The sequence below is a fragment of the Podarcis pityusensis genome (genome assembly GCF_964106645.2).
Source record: "Podarcis pityusensis genome assembly, chromosome: 2".
NCBI classification, from domain to species: Eukaryota; Metazoa; Chordata; class Lepidosauria; order Squamata; family Lacertidae; genus Podarcis; species Podarcis pityusensis.
Genome location: NC_138029.1, coordinates 69058099 through 69082919, shown reverse-complemented (window position 1 = coordinate 69082919; position 24821 = coordinate 69058099). Strand labels below are relative to the sequence as shown.

Genomic DNA, 24821 nt, shown 5'->3' with positions numbered 1-24821 from the left:
TTCTGCCATTGCAGTGATGACCACATCCCTAAGACTGCAATCTACATATCGGGGAGTAAGCCCTTCGATACTTACTACTGAATAAACAATTTCCAGTGTTTTTGTCCCTATAAATGTAAAATTCTCACACCTCTCAATAAAATAATTTATTATAAAAACTATATGAAACTCAAAACAAAAAGACTAACAGATCTGCATGACAACAGAAATCGAAGATCAAGTTGTACAACCTCCTCTTGTCCACCGATGAATACAAAATGGGGGGGGGGTTAATGTTACTGTTAAAGATCGTTTCTGAAAATTCAGTGCTCAGCTGTTCATACTTGAAGTCTATATTTCAGCTCTCCAATATTTCCTGTGTTAGTTCATAGCAGCGAGAAGCAACTCTTGGAGTAGCTCAGTCTTTTCCTTTATGGGTTGGGGAAGTGGCTGCCCCAGAGTCAGAGAGAGAATATTCTGGAAATCTTCAATGTCGCACTCTACAGAATCTCTTTCAACAAGATCACTGATCTGTAGTTTGGGTCTGGCAGCCTTGATAATCAAATTTACTCGTTCACACACAGAGCTTCTTAAGTGCCCTATAAAAAAGAAAAGTAGGAAACACTTGACCATAAAGGTTGTGCTTAACAGTGGGATAGGGACCTGTTACATTTTTACCTGATAAATGCATCTGCAGGCAAAACTGGAGTCTCCCCCTTCCCATCAAATTCTATCCTAGTGTTGTGTTTGCAGGAAACACGTTGAAAAATGCTAATATTTGGCAATTTTAAGGACCCATAGACAGAGGATACCTACCATATATACTCTAATATAAGCCGAGGCACCTAATTTTACCACAAAAAACTGGGAAAACTTATTGACTCGAGTATAAGCTGGTTCACCACACCACAAACCTCCTGGTGGGTGCACACGGCAGATGGGGCTTCTCCCCCCCCCCCCCCAGCCCCTGCCTACCTAGGGTGCTGCTGAGAGACAGAAGCTGGTGGTGGCAGCGCCAGAGGAAGAACAAGCAGCCCAAAAGGGCTGCTTTCATGCTGCTCATTCCGCTGCCACCGACGGACCCTTGAGTATAAGCTGAGGGGGGCTTTTTCAGCATAAAAAATGTGCTGGAAAAGTCGGCTTATACTCAAGTATACACAGTAATAGATTTCCACCAGGCAATTCTATCAACTGAGGGGTTTTTTTTGGTTAGACATACCACCCCTCTATGCGTACATGACTTAATGAGTGAGCAAGACTGCGAAATGGCCCAAGTAGTTTGCTAGCTGACACTTACATAACCTGATCAAGATATAGTGCTACTATGGAGACAAGCTAATGAGCTGTAAACAAGCTGCTCACCTAGGACTACTCGGCGGTAGCTCAGCAACAATAAAGTCAGTTGGTGAAGCATCTCATCCCACCTCTGCCATGTTGCTTCATTGTCCTGTGAAGAGATAGGTTTTAAGTTACTTTGGTTTTTAGAACGATTCTATACATTAATAACCGTTCTGAATGCAAGAGGTAGATCCATGTCTCTTAAAGAGGTAAACCCAGTTTGGAATGAAACGACTAGTATTAAAGAATACATAAAAACAGGAGGGAATGATGAACACTAACTATTTAGTTCTTGGGATAAATGATGGAAAGGAACTCTGCCGTACCTGGTATGTCAGCTGCAGAGAACAGTGTTTCAGAAAATGCAGTATCTTTTTCAAGGACAAGGGACGCAGATCAGGGGCTTCTCTGCAGCTGTGGTAGAAAACTAGCTCTAACACTTTGCAGCGTAAGAGGTGACATTCCATACTGCTTAGGAAGGCTTCCCTGTGAGGAGACAACAATGGAACGATAACTTGTCCCTGTTTTACGAAATTTTCTATACCACCTGTTGCCCAATAAGAGGTTCCCATTTTTACTAATCTAAATAAAATCAAGGAAGAGCAAAATGAATCAACTGTGAAACAGTTGTACACCTGTCAGAAGCATACTGGAACAGAGGTATTATCACCGGCCTGTAGAACATTGGAAGGGGACATACTAAATTTATCTCCCATGGAAGTGCATGCCATAGCTCTGGAGCAGCACAGAGAAAGCCTGCGTGGGCCAACCTGACCTCTAGATAAGATGGAACCTGAAATGGAATTTCCTCATCTGCTCTAAAATTGCAGAGAGGCTCAAATGGGAGCAGACATTCCAAAGCTTATGTGTGATACAGATCATTTTGGGCTTCATATGTCAATGCCCTGAACTAGCTCGAGAAACATACTGCCAAAGCAGCATAGCTGATTCAACTGAGTAATGAGGCCTCCCTGACCTGGTACCAATTTAAACGGCCAAGCCACACTTGGGAAAATGGGGGGGGGGGGGAATAGAGTCCAGAACTGTTCCCAAAGCACAATCCCATCTGGAACAGGCCCCACTCTTTCAAAATAGCAATGACAAGCTAAACCCATTCTTACAATTTGCGTTGGCAGGAAATAAGCAACCATGGCAGGCAAGGATGAAGAGGGCGTTTGTGGCATAGCATCTCTGCATTCTGAGGCTAACAAACTCATCCAAGAAAAATGGAAGTCCCGGGGCCCACAGTTTGCTATAGACACAAGAAACATGGTAGCTGTTTCCATGCACACTGAACCCTATCTGAATGTGTGCACTCAGTGGTCAGCAAGGCCTGCTATCCTGCTGAAGATGTTTACTGCATGAATAGTGGGTAATGAGAAATGGGTAAATGCTGTGACTGAAGCTTATCTGCTTCATTTCACCCTGATACTGAGTACAAATAGACTAATGATTGATACAGAACTAATTTGTTCAAAGAAAACCTAACCATGCTCTGCAGCAGGCTTTCCCAAAATGGTACAACCATGTTTTCGGACTACAAATTCCCACCAGCCCAAGCCAGTATAGCCAAAGGTCTTTGATGGGTGTTGAAGTCTAGTTTGAAGTCTAGTACATATGGAGGAAACCAGGTTGGGGAAGGATATTTCTATAAATACAGCTGTGGAATTATTTTATAAGATGTTGCTTTAATTAGGCTGTTAATAGGTGATGATAAGCAATCAGCAGAGAGTGAATTCTCTTTGTTTTCTACACTAAAAGTAGAAAACCTAAAACAAGCTTACTTTGAAGTAATACCCTTTTCATTTTAGTGAGATCCAAGAAAACATGCAAAGCATAGCCCTTTTTTTTTTTTTTTTTTTTTTTTTGCTATTTAGAATTTGTCATTAACAACACTGGAATAACATTCACAAATTAAGACTGCAATCCTAAACTTCCTTGCTTGGGTGTAAGGCCACCTGAAGTCAATAGCCGACTGGGTGGAATGTCCTCGCTCACAGCTTCTCCCACCAGGTACACCTCTGGCAGTGGACGTACATTTCCTCTGATTCTGTCCTTTTTTGTTTTCTAAATTACACTTGGAGACTACTGAAGGCTTCATGTAGGTTTATGAAGTTAAGCATGGAGCAGAAAAAAGTACATAGTGAAGTTCTTTTCCTGCTTACATTATACTAGAACTCGGCATCTCAGAAAGAAATAATTTATTGGCAATGGGTTCATGCCAGCCAAAAGAAAAGTATACATTATATGAAAACTTAATTTCATACAGGCAGCCCTGTTTAGGGAAGCTTTTAATGTTTGATGCATTACTGTATTTTAATATTTTGTTGGAAGCCGCCCAGAGTGGCTGGGGAAGCCCAGCCAGATGGGTGGGGTATAAATAATATATTATTATTATTATTATTATTATTATTATTATTATTATTATTTTCTGTCAAAAGATGTAGTAATGAATGTTAACCAAGATTTATGTTGAAATGATTAAGGTAACTTAATGGAGCAGACAACTACCAGCAACTATCAGTCATAATGACTATATGGAGCTCCCAGATTCAAGAGGCAGTATACTTCTGTACCAACTGCAAGGGAGCAACAGTGGGAGAGGGTTAATGCCTTCAGGAAAGATCTCAGAAGCATCTAGTTGGCTGCTGCTGGAAGAGGCATACTGGACTAGATGGATCTTTGGTATGACCCTGCAGGCATATTTAGTGGCTGTGATGGGGAATGTCCTGCTCACAGGCCAATTAGGCCCACCAGGCCCCCACATCTTGTCTGTGATACTGCTTCACCCAAGCCAAATCCACTTGTCCATCATCTTGTATAAACCTTTTCAGGCCAGTGGGCATATTGGGAATCTTGCAGAAGTTCTGTGGATGCCAGTCACAAAATGCTGCCATATCTAAAGGAACTGAAAGGCAGACCACAAAATGCTGGTGGCATGCTCCCACTCGGCAACCCATCAACAGGAAAAAGGCACCCGTGTCTACCACTGCTACATTTGCTGATAGAAAAAAGCTCATTGCCTCTCTGTTCAGAACAGATGGGAAGGCTGGGTGACACATATCAGTGCAATACTTTTGCTGGCTCTCTAGATCTGCATAGGACCTTTAGTCCTCCCAAGATTAGGCACAGTCTCACCAAATACTTGCTCTTTGTCCAGAAACAGTTGAACATCCAGGTATATAATGAGTAGGTGCTTCTGGGGGCATGAGGGCAGTTGGGCAGTGATACAGAGAAGGAGAGAAGGATTTTTTACACCCACACTCCTTACCTGTGGCAGCGCTTGGGAATATTCAGCCATGAATAAAACACATTATCTACAATTTTACTGGTGCTGCAGTTTGGAGACTTGTCCACTTCTATTGCTATAGAAAGCATCCTCTGCAGGAATGCCACCTCCCTAAGTCAGAGAAACAAGAAACAATAGTGTTAATCACCTCAACACTACCCCACTGTAGTGTATCAAACGTCTTGCTCCCAAACCAACAGAGAACCATCAGAACATAGCTACCATATCAGGGAAGATGAAAATTCTGATGTACAGCCTCACATGAGATAGAGCTGAAACATTCAGAACTTGTTCATGATACTTAATGGGCATTTGAGTAGCAAGCTAATGAACTTGAGGCCTGTTTCAAGCCATTTCCTCAATGGTGCAGCTTCTTTCCAAAGTGCTTCTGTTCTGCTGATAATCCACACAGCCATAGAAATGCTTGAATCTGCTTCTTATGGGGGTTGCTTAAGTCACATGATGTGTTGCAACATTCCTGGCCTCCATGAAGTATGTTCCCACAACTGCATGGAGTCCCAGCCAAATGAAAAATTCCACAGCAGGTGTGGGGAACCCTTGGCCCTCTAGCAGTTGCTGAACTAGAACTCCCCAGACATCATGACCAATGGCCCAGAATGGTAGAAGTTGTAGTTTAACTACAGCTGGAGGGCCAAAGGTTATGCACATCTTTTCTACAGTGTAAACATTAGTAATGGTAGAGAGGTCCAGTCCAAGAGCGGACTTGTATCTTTTTTCTGCTGATATCTACTGAAGACAGGAAGAGGCTCGTCAGGCTCAGATCCCAGGCTTACTGAGATAGACAGACACCCACCACTATCAGTGCATCATCATCATCATTGAAACCAAATGAAAACCTAGAAGAAAATCTGTCCTTCCCTACTTCACCAGGGCCAAGGATGGGGTACTTGTGGGCCTCCAAATATTGTTGAACTACATTTCCCATCCTCCTTGGTCACTGGCCAATGGGAGTTGGGAGTCCAACAACATGGAAAGCCACAGGTTCCCTGTTTCTGGGGTAGGTCATCCTAAATTGGGAAAGACACCTAGATAACCACCTGAATAGGTATGATTTTTGCTTTAAAGTATATCTAGGAGGAAACCCCTCTCTACAATGTACAGTGCAAAAGAGAAAAAAATGTACATTCCCCTACTTACGTTTGGGACTGAAATTGTGGAATGACGTCATCGGTTTGTGCAGTCTGGTTTAAGTGCAATTCTGGTACAGAGCTGCTGCTCACGGCTCTGGAGGTTTCTAGTGAAGGAATGGTCTTCTGCACGTGTCTTCTGTACTGCGTAACCTGTATACCCATAACTGCAGCTACTAGCCATTCAATCACTTCCCTGCAACAGAAACAAGAGTATTAGTGAAGGATGTGCTTGTGTGTCCTCTTGCCATGACCTCAGGTGCTTGTCTGTGGCAAGTGGTCTTGCATGTCACCCACATATACTTATGGGCTTTAGCCTAGTGAGTAGTCACTAGTATTTGTAGTGCTTTAGGTTGAGTCTCACACGTGCAGGCTCTTAAAATCAGCAGTGGCCAAAGGGCACATGTAGCAGAGAACATGTGACAAGTGAAATTTCTCAAGCCCTAGTTGCTTGGCACACAGGAAGCCTCTCTAGATTAAAGTGATAATTACTTGACATTGTCGAAGCAATGGTCACAGGAAAGCACTGCTTTGGCAATGGATTTGTGCAGGGTGCCTGTTCTGGCCATCCTCTGGAAGTCATCCTCCAAGGTCTGGATCACATACTGCAAGAAGAGGAGTCGCCCAGGAAACTTTCCTTTCTAAGGGTACCAGAAAAAATTAAACACGGAATTATTTATAATAAGCCCTCACTCCTCTGTATGATGAGCTTACAAACCTAAAAACCTGGGCTGAAACTGCCAGGCATGTGCTATTATGCAAATTATAGGCAATGTTTACACATGAATAAGACAAGAAACGTAGTCATAACCCCACCCTATGAGAGTCTCGTGACTGGATTGGCCATGCAGCACTCCAGCCAAGTGTGCATGGTAGCTGGGGAAGTTCATTCCTCTCCAGGCTTAACCTGTAGATCTCTTCTGTTAGTATCTGCTGTGACCTATATAAACTCTGAGGCCCACCCATTTCAAGCAACCGTTACCAGCATACAGGTAAGATGTTTTCATTTTAAAGGAGAAAAACAAAAGTGGAGATTTTCAGTATATTGATTTCTGTTATTTCATGGGATTTTGGAATACAAACAGTCCTGATTGTAGCTAGGCCAAAATGGATATATCCATGAGGGTCAGCTTACACATGATACTGGTCCTGTGTTTGAACAAGCATGCTTAAAACTTGGCTGCTTTTTGGAAAAAGCCAGCTGTGGGGCCCCGGTCTCAAAACACCTACTTGATCAAGATTTATGGGTCCATGTTGGTTTTCTAAAATCACCCTCTTATCTGGAGGCCTCATAGCTGCCACAAGATTAATCACACTTGTTTAAATATCAGAGTAACTGTTAGAATATGGGACTAACATCATGTGGGGTTTGGCCCTGAAAGATGTAGATACAACTAGATGTTGGCAAGACTGAGGCACAAAGGAATCTGAAGCACTTGCCCCAAAGATATAAAGCAGATCTACGTGTGAGTGAAGACAAAAATAATAGCATTAATGGTCCTTGCTCAGGAAAGGGGAATCTGTGGCCTTCCAGACGTTGCTGGAATTCAACTCCTATCATCTCTGACCATTGGCCATGCCAGGAATGGCAGATGGAGTTGGCAGTCCCACAACATCTGGAGGGCCACAGGTTCCCTGGCCCTGCTCTAAATATAAAGCGCCTCATTCAGTAACAAGCATGTAGAGGAGTGGCCAGTTTTGTGTAAGCACTCGGGATGTAGCCAAAACAACAACAACAGTTCAGTAGTGATAAATCATACATGGCATTGACCACGGAATGCCAGGTTTTGGGAACAGTAAGAACAGCAAACAAACAAGCAAACACAAACAAACCCAGCCTGGCAGGAAGAGCATATAATCAACAGTAGTTGCATAGCCTGTGGGCTGTGAAGAATGCACAAGTTTCCTCCCTCCTCCCTATGTGTCCCCCCCTCAGTTAGTTCTGGGGGTGGTTAGAAGAACCTAGCACAGAATGCAGGGGCAGAGAATTGAATCATTCTGCCTCTTCTGGCTGAAACGCATTGGGCATTTACATGTTTTTTAAAGTGCATTACACTTTCTTCGGCCACTTGAGGTTGGTTCTCTTTCCTGTCGTTCCGAAATCAAAGAGACCACAAAATGTCCTTTGGCAAGCCTTGATTTATTGACAGTGACTAAGATGTTCAGCCAGGTAACTTTCCTTCCTCTTTTTCTGCAACAAATGCAAAGCAGTCCCTGCCAATCAGGCTTACTTCAAGACCAGTTTGTTAGTACAGGGGCTGGCATGGGAACCCTTCTCTTAGTTGCAAAGCAAAGGCTGGCAGAATGATAGTTTCTTAAAAACCACCCATCCCACACAGTGAGATGTAATCAACATACCTGCTCTTCTATTACCACTCGCAGTAGCAGCCAGTCCCATACCACAGTGTCAGCCCTTGCTGGATGAAGTCTAAAATTAAGAAGTAGGCCTGTTATACCATCAAATCTTTATCACAAACGTTCTTTGCAATAGCAAATCAAAGACACATTTCAAAGCATCCAGTCTATTGGTTCCTTGGTGGTATTTTGTGAAGAGGGCAATTGTTAATATGCAGTTTAGTAAAACACTTACCACATTAACCATGACCAACTGATGATAGGACTCATTAGTTGTATTCTGCCCTGGAAGTGCCATAAACACCTGCAGGATATTGCTTGGACCATTACTAGTGATGGCTCCTGTTATTAAAGCTCATGCTATGGTCCAACTGTTTAAGTCACTAACGTTTACAAATACTGTAGAAGAGGGCATTTAGGCTTTTTGAAATAACATTTAAAAAGTATCAGATCTTCCTTTGTAGAAGTACCCTGCTCTTTTGTGAACCTTCTGGTTATTTGTTTATTTTAAAAGGTGCAAACAGATACACTGTATTTCACTAGAGCAAGGCGACCACTCTCCCAGTTGTGCACATTCTTGATATTGCACTTACTGCCTTTGAATGGGGACTTGTAGCAATATTTAACCAATGATAAAATGCAGTTGGGATGCATGTTCTGACTGTATGAATAAGCTGCTATTACATACAGTTGTTCCATTGTAATATAAATTTGATCACATAATCACTTAATTAAATAGCTTTTCCATGGCAGCTGCCTATGATCTTATTGTGAATTTTATTGACGTTGTTTTATTTTGTTTAGTCTCTACATGGCTCATTTTTTATTTAAATATTGATACATCTTCTGCCCTGGGACCACCTTTCAGTGAAGGGTGCATGATCAACGTTCATAATTAATAAAGAGTAGGCCTCACAGAAATGAAAAGATCAAACCATTAAAAGAGCAGAGTATGTTTCTGCAAGTGCAGCTATTTATCTGTTTCCTTAAGCAATCACTTACACACAAAACTATGGCAGAATTTACAACACAACCACAAAGCTTAGAAAGAAAGGATCATGGTCCTTTGCAAGGCAACACAAAATAAAAGAATAGTAATTCACGGGATACATACGACTGGATTTTCATCAACAACATATAAGCATCTTTCTGTGTCTCTTGTTGCACATCTTGTTGATCTGAGCTCAAGAGAATCTGCCTGATCACACACGATGTGATCTCCTTTGGCGGGTAGTGCTGGGAGGTTACATAATCCATAAGGAAGTCCAAGGTTCCCTGGAAGAATTTCTCCTCGATAGTGCTGAACACCATGCTTAGTTTCCGGGATGGGATAGGCTGCTTCTTCTGTGGATACAGTGAAACATAAACATTGCATAACGTTCCTGAGCACAAGTGAAGAGGGATTGAAAAAAATTCTGCAGGAAGTTTTCTATTGCTATTTTCTTCTACAGAAAATTTTCCAAAATGCCCCGTTTCATAAAATTAGTAACTTAACATATGAATGCAATGAAAGGCAAACTGGGCAGCTGAAATGGATACAATACTAGTCCAATCTTAGATCAAATTTATAATTAACTTTTCTCAGGTGACTACATAGGAAGCACATGCATGTATTTGCACAAGACCTCAGGCATCCTAAAATGAGTATGTTAAAAGACAGTGAAAACTGCTTACTTACAATTTAAATAATATTTGGGAAAGTATGATGTTGAGTAGTTACAAATTAAAATACAAGTAATTATTCCAATAAAAATAATTTCTGAATGAAGATTTGAATTTGTTTGAACATAAACGCGTAACAAGTCCCCCCCCCCCATAAGGTATTTCTGTTCAACTGTCTTTGCCAACTGAGAGGGAGAACCCTTCTCAGATATTTAAACATGTAAAATAAAAATGGCCTCCTTCTTTTACAGCAAATATCTACTTAAGTAGTAAGCCCCATTGAGTTCAGTGCAGCTTATTCCTGAGTAGGCATGCATAGGATTGCACTTTTAGAGAGTCTTTCTCTTTCACACATGCTTATTTGTGAAGCTGTCAAATCTGTGCAGTGCTGCAAGACCCACAATCAAGTTAAACTTACTAGAGCCTTGGTTGATGTTGGACATTTCAGCCTGCATGACCTCATTCCTGCTCTTTCTTGTACAGCCTGGTTCTTTCCAGGTTCTATGGATGAAGTGAGGTCCTGTCAAGTCTTGCAAACGAACCAGATAATGCTTGAGATTCACCGATACACTCATAGGTGGTTGAACCGCAGACAAATTACTATGTCTTTGTCTCAGCTCCTGAATTACCATTACCAAAATGTAGATCTAGAAAATTTCCACTTCCTGCCTACCTTGAGAAACACCATGCGCCTATTTATGACCTTTAGGTCATCAACCCTCCCATCTCGACTCATGGAGATAAAGGATACCCTATGGTGGTTCCATTCTCTCCACCCAGTGAGGGTATTTAAGGACGAAACTAGGAGGCAATTGGTCCCTTGCATAGAGTCAAAGCTAATGCGGATAAAGGAAACCAAGCTCAACACTAGAAATACTAATTGCCCGAAGGAAGAAAAGAACTTTGTAAGCCTAGAATTACAAGACCTGAAGAAGAGGCTAATGAGTATAAAGACTGAGATTTCTACCCAAAATATAAGGACAGTAGAGCCTAGAGCACAATATTTAAAGACGTCCAACAGCTCTTTATCCCATAGAAAGACATCAGTGTAACTCCCTGTTCCCTTTTCAAATGACATCAAATTAGATGAGGAATTTGGCGCCTCCGACATTTCTATGGCAACAACACCTAAAGAACTCTATGTTGCTGACAATCTGGAGATATCCAGCACCAAATCTACATCTGGACCTTTGCCTAATGTTCCAAAAACTTATCAGAATGATCAGCCTTCTCTACTGTACTCCTGGCGAGACAGGATGGACAGATCTTCCGAATTCGAATCTGGATCTTTGTTGGCCAGTGATCCACATTTTATAACACATACCTCATTAATACTTCCACAGCCACAGATAGAACCAACAAACCTCCAATTAACCCAGGAGGGAGAGGGGGACTGACAGTTAATGAAACACCATGGGACTGTCTCCCCCGCTTGGGGTGCAGTTGGTTGGGTTTTATCTTCTAGGGATACTTACCCTATCAGACCTCCACCTCTTTCCCATACCATTTTGACCCAGGAGTCCTGGCCCAAGGATGACTTGTTATTGAGGGGATGTTACCCATCTATTGGGGAAGCTAGTATGGGATCTGGGATTTCCACAATTGAAGGGCTAGGGAGGAATGGCGGTGGGGCTAGATATCTCTATCAGCGAAGGGTTTCGAGATGCAGTGATCCTCGAACCCCTTCCAATCTACGCCCCATCCCAAGGGATGAGGGTAGGGAGAGCAAGGATTACACACCTCCGTCATTGGTGCTGTGCAATGCCAGGTCCATAGGCAACAAAACCGCTCATCAAGCAGGCCACACGCTGGATCTGATCTTTGGGGCTGGCATAGATGTGATCATGCTCCCCGCTGTGGAAGTGCCATAGTATGATCACTACGCTCTGAAAGCCAAGATTGACCTCCCGCTCCTCCCCGGCTCGGGTGGCGAACCTATTTGGGCTCGTCCGCGAAAACTGATGGATCCTGATAGATTCCGACAAGCCTTGCGGAACCCTGCTCCTCCTGGCGACTCATTAGATGACCTTGTTGAGGACTGGAATAACCGGCTCTTGGCAGCCATTGATGAGATCGCACCTAAGCGCCCTCTGCGACCCCATTGAAACCGGGCCCCTTGGTTTACTGAGGAGCTCCGGAAAATGAAGCGGGATCTCAGACGGCTAGAGCGAGTATGGCGACGGACTCGTGACGGAGCCTCAAGAACATCTTATAGGACGCTTATGAAAGCCTATGAGATGGCTATGAAAGCTGCTAAGAAATCTTACTTTGCAGCTTCCATTCATCCGCTAGCTCTCGCCCGGCACAACTTTTTAGAATAATTAGGTCAATAACGTCCTTAGGAGGACAACCAAATTTAAGCACAAATTCGACCCACAGCTGTGAGGCATTCGCGAGCTTTTTTGCGGAGAAAGTCCTGTTGCTCCGCCGTGACCTCCCTGCCAATTTAGATACAGTGACTGAACTGGAGGCCCCTCGACTGACTTCAGGTCCAGTGTTGGACCATTTCGATCGGATACTCCCTACTGATGTGGATAGATTCCTCCAAGTTGGTAGGCCCACCACCTGCCTCCTTGATCCGTGCCCGTCTTGGCTGATTAGGGAGTGTCCAGATGTTGCGCGGACCCCCCTGGTTGAAATTATCAATTTGTCCCTTGACACGGGGACATTCCCAGGGGAACTGAAGGAAGCAGCGGTGTGTCCACTCTTAAAGAAAACTTCATCAGATCCCTTAGACCTATCCAATTACCGCCCAGTTTCAAATCTTCCATACCTGGGTAAGGTAATTGAGAGAGCGGTTGCTGAACAGCTTGGTAGGTTTCTGGAGGAAACATCGGCATTAGATCCATTTCAGTCCGGTTTCTGTCCTGGTTTTGGGACGGAGACGGCTCTGGTTGCCCTAACAGATGATCTCCGTAGACAACTGGATCGAGGCGGGTCAGGACTGCTGATCCTTTTAGATTTGTCAGCAGCCTTTGACATGGTCGATCATGATCTTCTGGACCACCGCCTCGCAAACGGGATACAGGGCATAGCCCGTAACTGGTTGTGCTCTTTTATCTCTGGTCGGGGACAGAGGGTGGCACTAGGGAGGGAAATGTCATCGCGCCACTCCTTGGTGTGTGGAGTGCCGCAGGGCGCAATTCTCTCCCCGATGCTTTTTAACATCTTTATGCGCCCCCTTGCCCAGATTATCCGGAGCTTTGGGCTGGGCTATCACCAATATGCTGATGACACTCAGCTCTATCTGCTGATGGATGGCCATACCGACTCGGCCCCGAACACACTGACCAGATGCTTGGAAGCTGTAGCTGGATGGTTTCGTGGGAGCCGATTGAAACTAAATCCTTCAAAGACAGAGGTCCTATGGCTAGGTCAGGATGGCATGGGGATGAGGGACCAACTCCCTTCTCTTGCGGGGGCCCAATTAGTGCCATTGCCTTCCATTAAGAGTTTGGGTGTAATCCTTGACGCCTCCCTTTCCATGGAGGCGCAAGTTACAGCAACAGCCAAGGCGACATTTTTCCACCTTCGCCGCATCAAGCAGTTGGTCCCTTACCTTTCCCGCCCCGACCTGGCCACAGTGATCCATGCGACGGTCATCTCCAGGCTTGACTACTGTAATTCGCTCTACGCGGGGCTGCCCTTGAAGCTGTCCCAGAAACTCCAGCGGGTGCAGAATGCTGCAGCGAGGCTCCTCACGGGGTCTCTGCCATGGGAGCATATTCACCCAGTGCTTTTCAAGCTACACTGGCTCCCGGCGGAGTACAGGGTCAGATTTAAGGTGCTGCTTTTGACCTTTAAAGCCCTTCACAGCCTAGGACCCTCGTACCTACGGGACCGCCTCTCCTGGTATGCCCACGGAGAGCCTCAAGGTCCATAAATAACAACACCCTAGTGGTCCCAGGCCCTAAGGAAGTTAGATTGGCTTCAACCAGAGCCAGGGCCTTTTCAACTCTGGTGGAACGCTCTGCCTCATGAGACCAGGGCCCTACAGGATCTGATTTCTTTCCGCAGGGCCTGTAAGACAGAGTTGTTCTGCCTGGCCTTTGGCTTGGAGCCAATTTGATTCCCTCCCTCTCTTTCTTTTTTCTTTTCCTTCTCCTCCTGCGATGAGGCTAGATTTTAATATTTTAATGTTCCATTATTTTAATGTTGTATTTTATTTTTAAGTTGTAATCATTCATCTTGTTTTTATTATTGCTTGTAAGCCGCTCCGAGCCCGGCCTTGGCTGGGGAGGGCGGGGTATAAATAAAAAATTATTATTATTATTATTATTATTATTATTATTATTATTTTCATCTCTTTTTATTCAGACTACTGAAGCACTGGTCTCTTCCATCAATTACCTGTTCAGCATCTTTTTCCTGCACCACATTTTGGAAAAAGGGGTAATGTACAGGAACTCCCTGGAAGTACTGCAATGTTTTCAACCAGACCTTGATGTCGATCTGCTTCGCTGGCTCCCAAACATGTGATTTTACAGCATTTGGTGCTGGGTTATTTGCCTCTAGAAAATGCTGATTAGCTTCTGCTAGAGATGGAGATGTGCTCATTGGAGAACAGGAGGGGATGGGGCTTGGGGAATGTCTCTGATGTAGTGGGGAATGCTGGGGGCTGGGCTCTTCCACAGATGGACCAGCACCAGGAACCTTTTCCACACAGTCCAAGGGGGCTTGACATTCACTGCTGCTGGGGGTTGAAGAGAAGGAGAAAACATCAGACCCCACCTGGGGGCTTCCTAAGGAGCCCAGATCACTGTTGTAAGTGGTGTGGCTGCTGTTTTCAGAGTCCCCACCGTAGCTGGGGATGATGGGGCAGCTGCTACATTGAAATATGGGCTGCTTCTTTATAGCATCTTCTTTGGGGGAAGGCAGCTCACAGTCTCTGTCCCACATGCTGATTGGCACATCAACTTTGTTCTCAGCGCTTTCAGTGGTGAGGATTTTCGGACAGCACACCGAGTGCATGCTGACTGGAGTAGAGTGCTTCAGGTCCTGAATGCCACTGCAACTATCATGAAGAGGGCTGATCATGTCATCCTCAGTCCCCGTCAGATCGATTACAGTGATGTCATCCCCAGTGAGATCAATGATCTCCTACAAGGTGAGAGAAAGAAAAAGATTTACATCACTGCATGACACAGCTTTGACTAAAATTATAAATCCTAAATGGTTGGGGGGCACACCCTGGAAATTGTAGAATCCCCCCCGACCAATCAATAGCATTTATCCTATGCCAATATTAGATGATGGGGTAAATGGAGAAAAGTTATTGGCAACAGTGGCTGCACAGCTCCCACAGTTATCATGGAGATTCATCCATGATAAAGCCTGAATATATAATTGTGGAACTGCAGCAAGATCTTCTGGTTTTGGATGGGCGTTGCTGACTTAGGTTATTAGTTGGTAGGACACAACTCTCTCTCCCACCCCACAGATATGGGTCTCAGCTGCTAGTATTTATTTATTTATTGTATTTGTTCCCCAAGGACCATGTACCTCAATTAACCCATGGCAAGAAGTTTAATCGCCTAGTTGCATAATTCATCCCATGACAGAAACAGCAGCAGTTAGCTCTCTGCAACCCTTCTTGGTCTGTGCTGGCCACCTTGTACTAAATCACACAAAGCTCATGCCTCAAATGCATGGGTTTTGTATTTTGATAGTATTAAAGTAAAAATCCTCAGAGGGAATTTACATAGGGGAAAAGAATGCCAGTGGTGTGTAATCTCCTGCTTATCATGCTTCTGTCCTGTAAAGGAATCAAACCTGTGACCTTGGCGTTATCAGCACCATGCTCTAGCCAACTGAACTACCCACAGGTGCTCAAAACAAAACTTTTTCTCTAATTAATGCATCTAGACACCCACACATTTCCTTATCATGTGGCAAAATCAAATGTTCTTATAAACGTGACAAACGGGAGTAAAGGGAGCCTTGTGCACTGGGACAGAGAGATGTACTGCTGTCCTGTTTGCTTAATGCTACCACTCTGGATTATGACTACTGTTGGTGATCACTTCAAAACTTAGTCAGCCTGATGATGCGAGAGTTATTACTCTGAATGGTGATGCACTCAATTGCTGGCTGAAGCTGTCCCAGGTGGGACACATTAAGCCAACAAGGACAGGGTAGTACATACCCACTTGAATCTGTTATGAGAAGTCAGGATAGCAGGCCCCAGGAGTGGGGGGTAGGAAGACAGTGGAGATTATGCATGCAATCCTCTGTGGCACAAGAAATATAAAGCAATAGCAACACAGAGAGGCAAAGGATATGAATTCTTGCAAAAAGGCTCTGAAACAGGTTTTTAGCAGGCATACCATACCTGTTCTTTTTAGCTCTGCTATATCGATTGTTTGATTGAGTTTACTTATATGCTACTTTTCCACAAACATTCAAAACATCAAAATGCAAATATACAAAATACAGAGCACGTCATTAAATTCAAAAATGACAAAAATCAATAATCTAACAAATACAGAATAAATTCAATATTACTAAAAAAAACCCTCCAGACCCAGTCTAGGTTTCAGTACATAAATACAAAACAAGAGTTAACTGACAATAAAGTTGTGGTCTTCCTGCATTCCAAGGAGCCTTACTCAAATGTAGTTCAGAGGGGAGAAGTCCTCTCACCAGCCTAGATGCCATACAGATGGCTCCCATATCCTTGCTTGAGAGAAGACTGGAAGCAGCAAAGGGCAAATGCTGGGGAGAGGATTGATGGCTAGTCTCTCCCAACCCTACCTGTAGATGACAAGGACTGAACCTGGCATCTTTCGCATGCTATGTGTGCACCCTACCACTGAGAAACAGTCCTTCCTCTACGTTCCCGTTCAAGATATAGCAAGTAGATTTTATATATTGAAAGCCTATTTGGAGCATTCTTTGACAAACATTCCAGAGGGGACGCAGAGAGGAGAAAAATAGTCCCAGGTGAGGCACCTCAAAAGAAAATTATGCTTAACACATACACACACACAAACCCTGTACCAGACAAATCAGTAAAATGACTTATTGTATGAAATTTATGATTCAGAAAGTGACAATGTGACTCTCATATTGGATCCCTAAATATGTCACTGAGGTTGAACGTTTAAAATTATGGCAGAAGTGAATAAGATATCACTGCTTAGCATGAGCAAGAAACATCATTTGGAGATGAAACAGTTCTGAATAAAGGGCCCTAGCTCAAATGACCTTCCTACAAACAAGTTTTGAAACCTAAAAGGAAGTGCCTAACTGCCATTCCTTTTACCATTTCAATTCTCCCTGCTGGAACCTCTGGATATTTGAAAGTAGCATCAGAATTAAATGGCCAACAGAATTCCAGTTTGGCTGGAGGCCTCCCTGCTTGCATAAAAACATGGGGATGTAACCAATTCTGGTCCTGCTCAGAGAAGGCCCATTGAAATTAATAAACCAAACTTATGTCCATTAGCTTCAATGCATCTACTTTTAAGGAGGACTAGCACTGTTTACAACCCATACTCCTCAAGTCAGCTCAGAAGTATTCAAGATTTCTTTAAAAGTTACAAACGAGATGGCTAAAAGCTGCTCCTGCACCCTTGCAAGATACCGTATTTTTCCGTGTATAAGACTAGGCTTTTTTTAACCAAAAAATTAGGTTTAAAATTGGGGCTCGTCTTATACACGGGTAGTGCTGAGGGATGTTTTCTTAATTTGGAATCCCCCAAAACAGGGAGCATCTTATACATGGAAAAATATGGCGCTTACCAGGAGGAAACAACAAGGATTCAGGAGAGACTATTTACGGGGCAAGAGGGCCTAGCTTTTCTTTGATCAACTCCTTTATTATTTATTTGACAATATTTATACCCTGCATTAGAGTCCCTCACAGGGTGCAATTTCCTTACCTGGGTTGTCGCTGATACCTCTCAAAGCTTCTAGTAGCTTTTTGTAGGGGACACAAGAGGAAACATGTGGCAGAGGGAGATGTTCTAACTGCCGCTCACTCTTCTGCTTAACCACAACATGCCTGAGAGGAAATAACCTCTCTTTCCTTTTATAACCAACAAATTGCAAATTTGTGCAAATCTTATTATCTTTAGCAAGATTCAAACAGTCACAACACACAGCATTTTACATAGGCCTATTTATTTCCCTTTTTGCCAACACCCATTGCCACCCCCCTTAGTGAAGGTTTCAGGCCTCGGCCTACTAGGAGGAAGTGAAGCCCCGCACCAGTGACCAGAGCGCAAGGAACCAATGTGGTCTGAGTGCAATTCTTTTGTTATTTCTGAGTCTGATTCCTGCTCTGATTTCTAAGTTCCCTCAACTCAACAACTTGCCCTTATTCATTTCCCCCATTTTCTAACTGCACCAAAATTAGGGGCATAAAGCAATTCTCAAAGTAGCTCTGGCCTCGATATGCACCGTGTGTTCTAAGGAAAAGGCTGATGCAACTTTCACTGACTACTTCAAAAACAAATAAAAGTAGCATAATGTCAAGCACAGGCTCTCAGGAACTGGGCTGAGACCACTTCCTGCCAGAGTTCATGAATACCATAAATAAGCCTTTATTTGTAAACTACACACTTCCAGTCACTACCAGCCTCTGTCACTTGAAAATTACTGAACTAGACATAAAAGCTCCTACAGGCCATTATCCAGAGTTCATAATCCTTTAAAAAAAAAATCAGTTGGCAGCTAATCATGGCAGCTACGTTCAATTTCCACTGCTAGAGGCCGTATGCTTCCAAATACCTGTTGCTGGGAATAACAACTTGAGAGAGAGCAACTGCGGTCACATCTCGAGTTTGTGTAGAATCAGCAAATGAAGCAATGAAAGGCAGCACAGAGGGAAAGAAGTAACAGTTGTCTAGCGTAGAAGACAAGGAGTCACAGCAGAAAGCAGACAACTACAGTAGCCTGAAGTGTGCCCTCCACATTGTGGGATGAGGTTATAAGGAACGGGCACAAAATTGTCCTGACCTGCAACCAGTGTGAGGTGAACTCAAACAACTCACGTTTTACATACCGCAGATCCTTAATTTGAATCCAGGATCAGGGGGGAATGCTGTCCACGGTCAGGCACACAGGGCCAATTCACAGAAGCACTGCAGGGACCAACCAGTCCTTTTGCTCCACCTTATTTCCCAACCAACACCTGTGACCAATCCACACCTTCCATCTCACCAGATAGGCTGGCGCTGCCAGCTGGCATCCTAGCAGGACTCAGTGCACATGCCTGCACAATTATCTTGCACATCCTGGCAGCAGCACCCATCTCACTTGGCATACCCTAAGAGTAATGCCCTTTCACAGTTCCGGGTACTTAGCGAACAGGGCAGGAGGATGTGCTGCCCCGGAGTCATCAAGCTCCTTGAACCCTCCCCTGCCTTTGTAGTCCCTTCCTGAACTCACATGGCGCCAGATCCTAGTAGGGTGTGGGAAATGAGATCGCCATCAATAAACAACATATGTGACAAAGGTAAAGCCTTTAATCAGCAGCATTCAGAAAGGGAAGAGATCCTGAAAGGGAAAGGCATAAGCATCAGGTGGCCAGCCAGGCACCCTAACAAGGTCATGTGCAGGGTTATGACATGGTAGCTGGTTTGGCATATCCTGTGGCTTTAGCTCCATGCTAGGAACAGCGTCACAAGCTGCAAGAGGATTGAGGCGGTTTGCCAATTTGTGACATAAAGCAGGGCAATCCCAGGCTTCTCATAGCTGACACAGATCCAAGTGCCTTGATACCATACGGCAGCTGTGGGGAACGTCTGACACTCCAGATGTTGGTGAGCTACAAGTCCCAGCACGCATCACCAGTGGTCAGGGATCATGGGTTACTATAAATCAGGGGTGAGGATCCACTAGCCTGCAGGCCAACTTTGTGCAGCCAAGTTACCCGACAACCAGCTAGTTGTCTAGCATTTGGGAAATGTTGCACAAAGCAATTTGGTGCATTCCCTTCTAGGCAACCTTCCAAGGGCCATATATCCCACAAGATCAGAGGCTGAAGTAATCAACAAATGTAAATTTTATTTTTATACCTTGGGCTAGTTTCTACACCCATCCACATACTCTCTTATCCTTAATCCAAACCAGCAAGAGGCATTACTGGAGTTCAAGGACACATTTCTAATCAGACAAAACAAACCAAGTACAAACCGAGTACAGTACAAACCAAGGCCAATGAGTGGCGGCTTAGGCAAAATTCCAAGAGTCTCCAAGACAGAGACTCCTGGAGGCCACTTTCAACACCTGGCCCTGAGTTTCCCCAACCCTGTCATAGATGAACACAAACTGCATGCAGGTTAGTGAATGGAGTTCCATGCAGAGGACAGAGTGAGTTGGCAAAAGAGATGGGAAGCTTGGTCCCTCCTCTGTGCCTAGCATAAAAAGCAAATGGGCTGCTAGAGGAGGGTTCCTCCCTTCTCCACAGAAATACAGCTTTTGCCTCTTCTTTGATAGCCCCCAATAAGCTAGTAAAGAATACTGCAAGATAGTAATGTGAGGTGAGGGAAATTATTCACAAGGCTGGATTAAAACATAAAAACCAGCAGATAAATTAAGTGGTTTAAGCTCTACTAAAACCACATGCACCCAGGGTGGATTTCACCCAGAACCTAAAACACACACCAAATAATGTAATGTGCCAGGCTAATAGGTCTGGAAAGGGAGTTTCACAATTTGGGAGCCACCAGCAAAAAGACCCTCTTGCCAGTAGCTGTCCTCCTACACTGAGAAGGCAGGGGCTACTAGTTTAGGACCATCAAAGCAGAACTTGATTGGCAGGCAGGCTCATGTGGGAGAGAATAGCCCTTTCGATACCAAAGTTGTTTAGTACTTTGAAGGTCAACACCAGCACCTGAACTGAACCCAGAAGCAAACTGGCAACTAGCCAGGGGGTTGGACTCGATGGCCCTTGTGGTCTCTTCCAACTCTATGATTCTATGATTCTATGAGAACCTTTTAGTAGTGGGGTGATGTGATAGCAGCCATCAGCCCCATTAATAACCCAGTTGCGGTGCTCAAAATCAATGATGCTTCTTTAATGTTTTTCAAAAGTCACATGCAACACATAATAATAGTTTAGCCCAGAAGTTACTAGTACATGGACAACTGTCACTTGTAACTGACATTATGATGTCATACTATGTAGTCAGTTATTCAACAAGTGTGGAATTTCATTCTGTTTCACCTCTGCACATCCCATTATTGTTCACTCTGCACTGTGTTACAGGAGCTACTGTTCTACTCTGGCGGCTACCATTTCTTCTTCGGACGTTCATCCCCTCCATTAGCCATAGCAAACTTCATTTGATTGCTCCACATCTTCCCAGTTATCCCAATTTCATTCTCCATTCTTTTACTATGCCACATATCTCTGCTTTACAGCACTGCCCATGATGTCAGGAGAGACTCATGGCCTTGTTTACAGCTTTCTGCAGTACAGGACCTTTTCCTTCCATTTAGCTGGCCACACACAGATTCCCTTTTTAGCATTCAACTTCCATTTCCATTGTTTTAAATGGCAACTGCTACTCAGTTGGAGTTTGGGAGGCACCACAGTTTAGTGGCAAAGCATTTGATCCCTGGAATCCCCAGTTCAAAGGATCCGGTTGTCAGAGCTGAGAACAGCTGATCTGCCCTGGTGTGAGGCAGTTTCCTGTGCATCTGTTCTTCCTTATGGGTATCCTCCTGAAACAGATCGGCTCATGGCAAAGTGGGCAGAGCAAGGTCATACCAGCAACATCGTGATCAAGCTCCAGCACCACGGTGATAGGATTCAGGAGCGAGATAACGAATTTCTGCAATAGGAAGCACTGCAGGATCGCGTGCAGTGAGTTATTTGTCAGGATCCCACAGATAACAAAGCTGGCTTTACCAACTCCTGTTCTCCAAGCCTCACTAAAATGCATTCAGGCACACTTGTTTGCGTTACGTTAAAAGGAAGAGGCGCTCCTCTTTATGGGATAGTTTTTACCAAAAGCATATTTACCCGAAGGCTGCAGCTTCGGACGTCAGTCATGCCCTCTGGAAACGCCCTACAAATTTAGTTCCCAGCCAGCACAATATTCTCCTGCGTTTGGCGACCCGGGCGCGTACCAACAAGCCTGCGTGTGCCCAGCCGACGGCGCCTGCCTCCCGGCACCCCGCCACTGCCTACGGGAGCGCGTGGGGAGAAGGAGAGGAGAAATGACTCGGAGTCCCCAAGGCAGAAAGGAGGAGAGACGCCGGCAGCGGTCGCCAAGTCCAAGCCTCGGGACCAGAAAACAGCATCTCCCACGTTCGCGGCGCAACTCACCGGGGGCTCGGCGGGCGGCCGCCGCCATCTCCGCTTCCTCTTTTCGCCCTGGCGCCGGCGGGGAGACCAATCATAGCCGCTTTCCCCATCGGAGCTCGACTCAGTGACAGGAACCTCGGCCATCGAGCCCCTTCTGCTCAGTCCCGCCCGTCGGGGGGCGTGGCAAAGCGGAAAGGGCGAGGCTGAGCCCAGCTCCGCTGCTTTATAGGGCCAAGCCGGGCTGGCCGCTTCCGTTGGGATCCGACCGACCCCGATATTATTATTTTCCTTTCCGCGACTCGCTGACGTTGAGAACTCCGATTCGGGAGGGCGGGGCTTAACGGAGCCCCAGGGAGTTCCTCGCCGCCGCTGTTTGCTTCACAAATATACATCAGGGGGTTAACGACCTTGGTTGTATTTCTCAGCAGGTGGAAAGGGGGAAAGAAGAGTTTGTTGTGGCTGCGGTCCAGAGTCCCGGCCTGGATCACTCCCAAAGGAATCGGGCGCAGACAAAGCAAGCACAAAGCAGCTACGCGCTTGTAGCAAACACATGATCCTCTGTGTCACTCATGGCTAGGAAAGTGTGTGATCAAGGTATGCTTGAGTCAGGTTCTTGTATTTGGCTTCAGGACAGTTATTCACCGACGCTTCCCTCCAGTTCAGGCCAAGCTAGGAATAATTGGCCTTGCAGTTGCAACTGTAGATACATCTTGCGGCCTAAATAATCAAGGATACATCTTGCAGTTTAGCTACGGGATGGTGTTTCTGCAGACTCAGCACTTAGCAGGCTGAAGTCAGCTGTGTACCTGATGTGATCGATTCAGAATCGTGACGTCCCTGAATTAAAACACACAGGTATGGCACTCCTGAGTTATAGCTCTCGGGTATCTGAAAAGTGTTCTGTGTAAGCAGAGTGACAGATGATGTGAGCATAGGTGTGCTGTGCTTTGCCTTTCACCTTCCAGCTAGCAGGAAGAAACTTGGCAGCTTCTCTGCATTCCTAACCAGGCACAGGCTCTTCTTGCTGTCCTGCTAGGTACTGATAGTGGACTGTAGGTTATTGTTAAGCAGAAATGCTTCTTAGAAGCTGATACCAGGGAAGTGGCCATTGAGTGTACTACCCCCCCCCCATGCTATAAGCTGCTTAGAATGTAGGGGCTTACCCCTCCCTGCAATACCAGTCTGTCAAGTATCTGTTAAACTGAGCATACTGTCAATGGAGCATTCTCATGAGTAACAACAGGTGCAAATTTGTAAATAGCAGACTGAGGAACCAAGGTATATAACATGTCCAGACTCACCAAAATAAGGCAATCAGCCTTACATTAATCTTGGCAAACAGGATACAAGCCACATACTCTCTTTCTGTCATCATCATCATCATCATCATCATTTATTTATACCCACCCACTGGTTTCCCCAGGCACTCTGGACGGCTCCCAACAGAATATTAAAAACATAATAAGACATCAAACATTAAAAAACTTCCCTAAACAGGGACATATGTGACATATGATAGCTTTGGGTGGTCCTTGGCTAAAGGGCTGTGCAACTATTCAACAGTTTTGACAACTTGTTATGTATGCTTTTAGAATCCAACTTATTTCTGTGATTGCGAGTTGTTTCAAACATTGTTTAACAATGTGCTTTTATGTTGTAATCTGCCCTGAGATCCAAGGGTGAATGCTGTGTTATAAGAATAAGGTCGTATATATATAAAATAGATGTTGATAAATGTACCAAGCAAACACATACAAATATGTAAGCCACGTGTCTGAAACCCACAGAAAAGTCCTGAAACCATTTTCTCTCTCCCAAAATGACCTCAAATATTTCTCTGCAAGGTCAAAGGAAATGGGAAATCTCCCCATTATTATTTCTGACTTTTTAAATTACAAGTACAGAAACAAAAGACCTATGCAGCAACAGAGTATTTTCCAAATTTGTTTTCATATTCTGAAATAGATACAACTGACGAAGCCTTATTTCTAAAATTCAATTCAAATTTACTTTCTGACAGAGGGCAGCTATCAGACATACGCCCTAGATTGCAAACCTATGGATCTGTGCTTGAAAGCCAAGTCCAAAAGAACTGTACTATATTTCCCCAGTAAACACTCACAGAACCCAGCTGTATATAGTGGTGGTTAAGAGATAAGCTCAGCAAGCAAATCTTTTTCTTTATCTGGCCATGTACCCGCTTCTCTTTTTCCCAGAGCCTTCCAACAACTAACCCAATTACGGTCTCACTCTCACCGGAAATCATGCCATCTTGGGGGAGGGGGAGGGAAGCAATGTCTCCTATTCTACCAGTGGGGCAGCATCGCTTGGAGAAGACAAAACTCTTTATTTAGAAAATTTAAAAATCAAACTTGCCATTTAAATTCTTGGCTTTTCCCTCTGCACACCCAGCAACTATTTTCTTTCTTCCTATCTATCCAGTGCTTTTTTTCTGGGGGGTACGTAGGAATACGCATATCCCTAAACATTTTGTGACTCTTAAGTTTGGCCTCATTGAGGGGCAGTATTTCAATCAGTGGGAAAATGAGAGTACCGCTAAACATTTTTTGAAGAAAAAAAGCACTCTATCTAATCTTATCTATCTATCTTCACCATCCTGTCCCAGCAGTCAGTGAGGGTCGAGTCTTGCCCCGAAAATATTTCCGTCAAAGCGAAAGGGATTTTCTTCCATTTATGTCCGTTTCATTTATTTAAATTTCAGCCCCGCCGCGCCTGCGTACTGAATGCACGCGCGCCCCCGCGGGCCGAGTTTCCTCCGTGCGCGTCTCTT

The 24821-nt window shown here is 44.5% G+C and overlaps 1 protein-coding gene across 9 annotated transcripts; it reads right to left on the bottom strand.

Moving 5' to 3' along the window:
* Positions 1-132: 132 nt before the first annotated feature.
* Positions 133-24664, bottom strand: SIMC1 (SUMO interacting motifs containing 1). Of its 9 annotated transcripts, none has more exons than XM_080988285.1 (10): positions 24644-24664; positions 14122-14871; positions 9224-9453; positions 8113-8182; positions 6247-6395; positions 5765-5950; positions 4589-4717; positions 1644-1803; positions 1342-1426; positions 133-578 (listed from the first exon to the last, which is right to left on the bottom strand). In XM_080988285.1, the coding sequence occupies exons 1-10, from the start codon at positions 24644-24646 to the stop codon at positions 361-363; spliced, it is 1980 nt and encodes a 659-aa protein (XP_080844411.1). In that variant the 5' UTR covers positions 24647-24664; the 3' UTR covers positions 133-360. The 9 variants fall into 9 exon arrangements, with proteins under 9 accessions (XP_080844411.1, XP_080844416.1, XP_080844409.1 ...); XM_080988290.1 differs by lacking the exon at positions 24644-24664 and adding an exon at positions 22052-22332; XM_080988283.1 differs by lacking the exon at positions 24644-24664 and adding an exon at positions 21746-22003.
* Positions 24665-24821: the final 157 nt, after the last annotated feature.

What these genes read in the sequence shown, in the direction of transcription:
- SIMC1 (XM_080988290.1), bottom strand. Translation starts at nt 22,174, where the DNA reads ATGGCCGAGGTTCCTGTCACTGAGTCGAGCTCCGATGGGGAAAGCGGC. An exon ending in GAGTGGTAATAGAAGAGCAG is followed by an intron (nt 6,396 to 8,112) that starts GTATGTTGATTA and finishes TGGTACCCTTAG; the next exon opens with AAAGGAAAGTTTCCTGGGCG. An exon ending in CTCTGCAGCTGACATACCAG is followed by an intron (nt 1,427 to 1,643) that starts GTACGGCAGAGT and finishes ATCTCTTCACAG; the next exon opens with GACAATGAAGCAACATGGCA.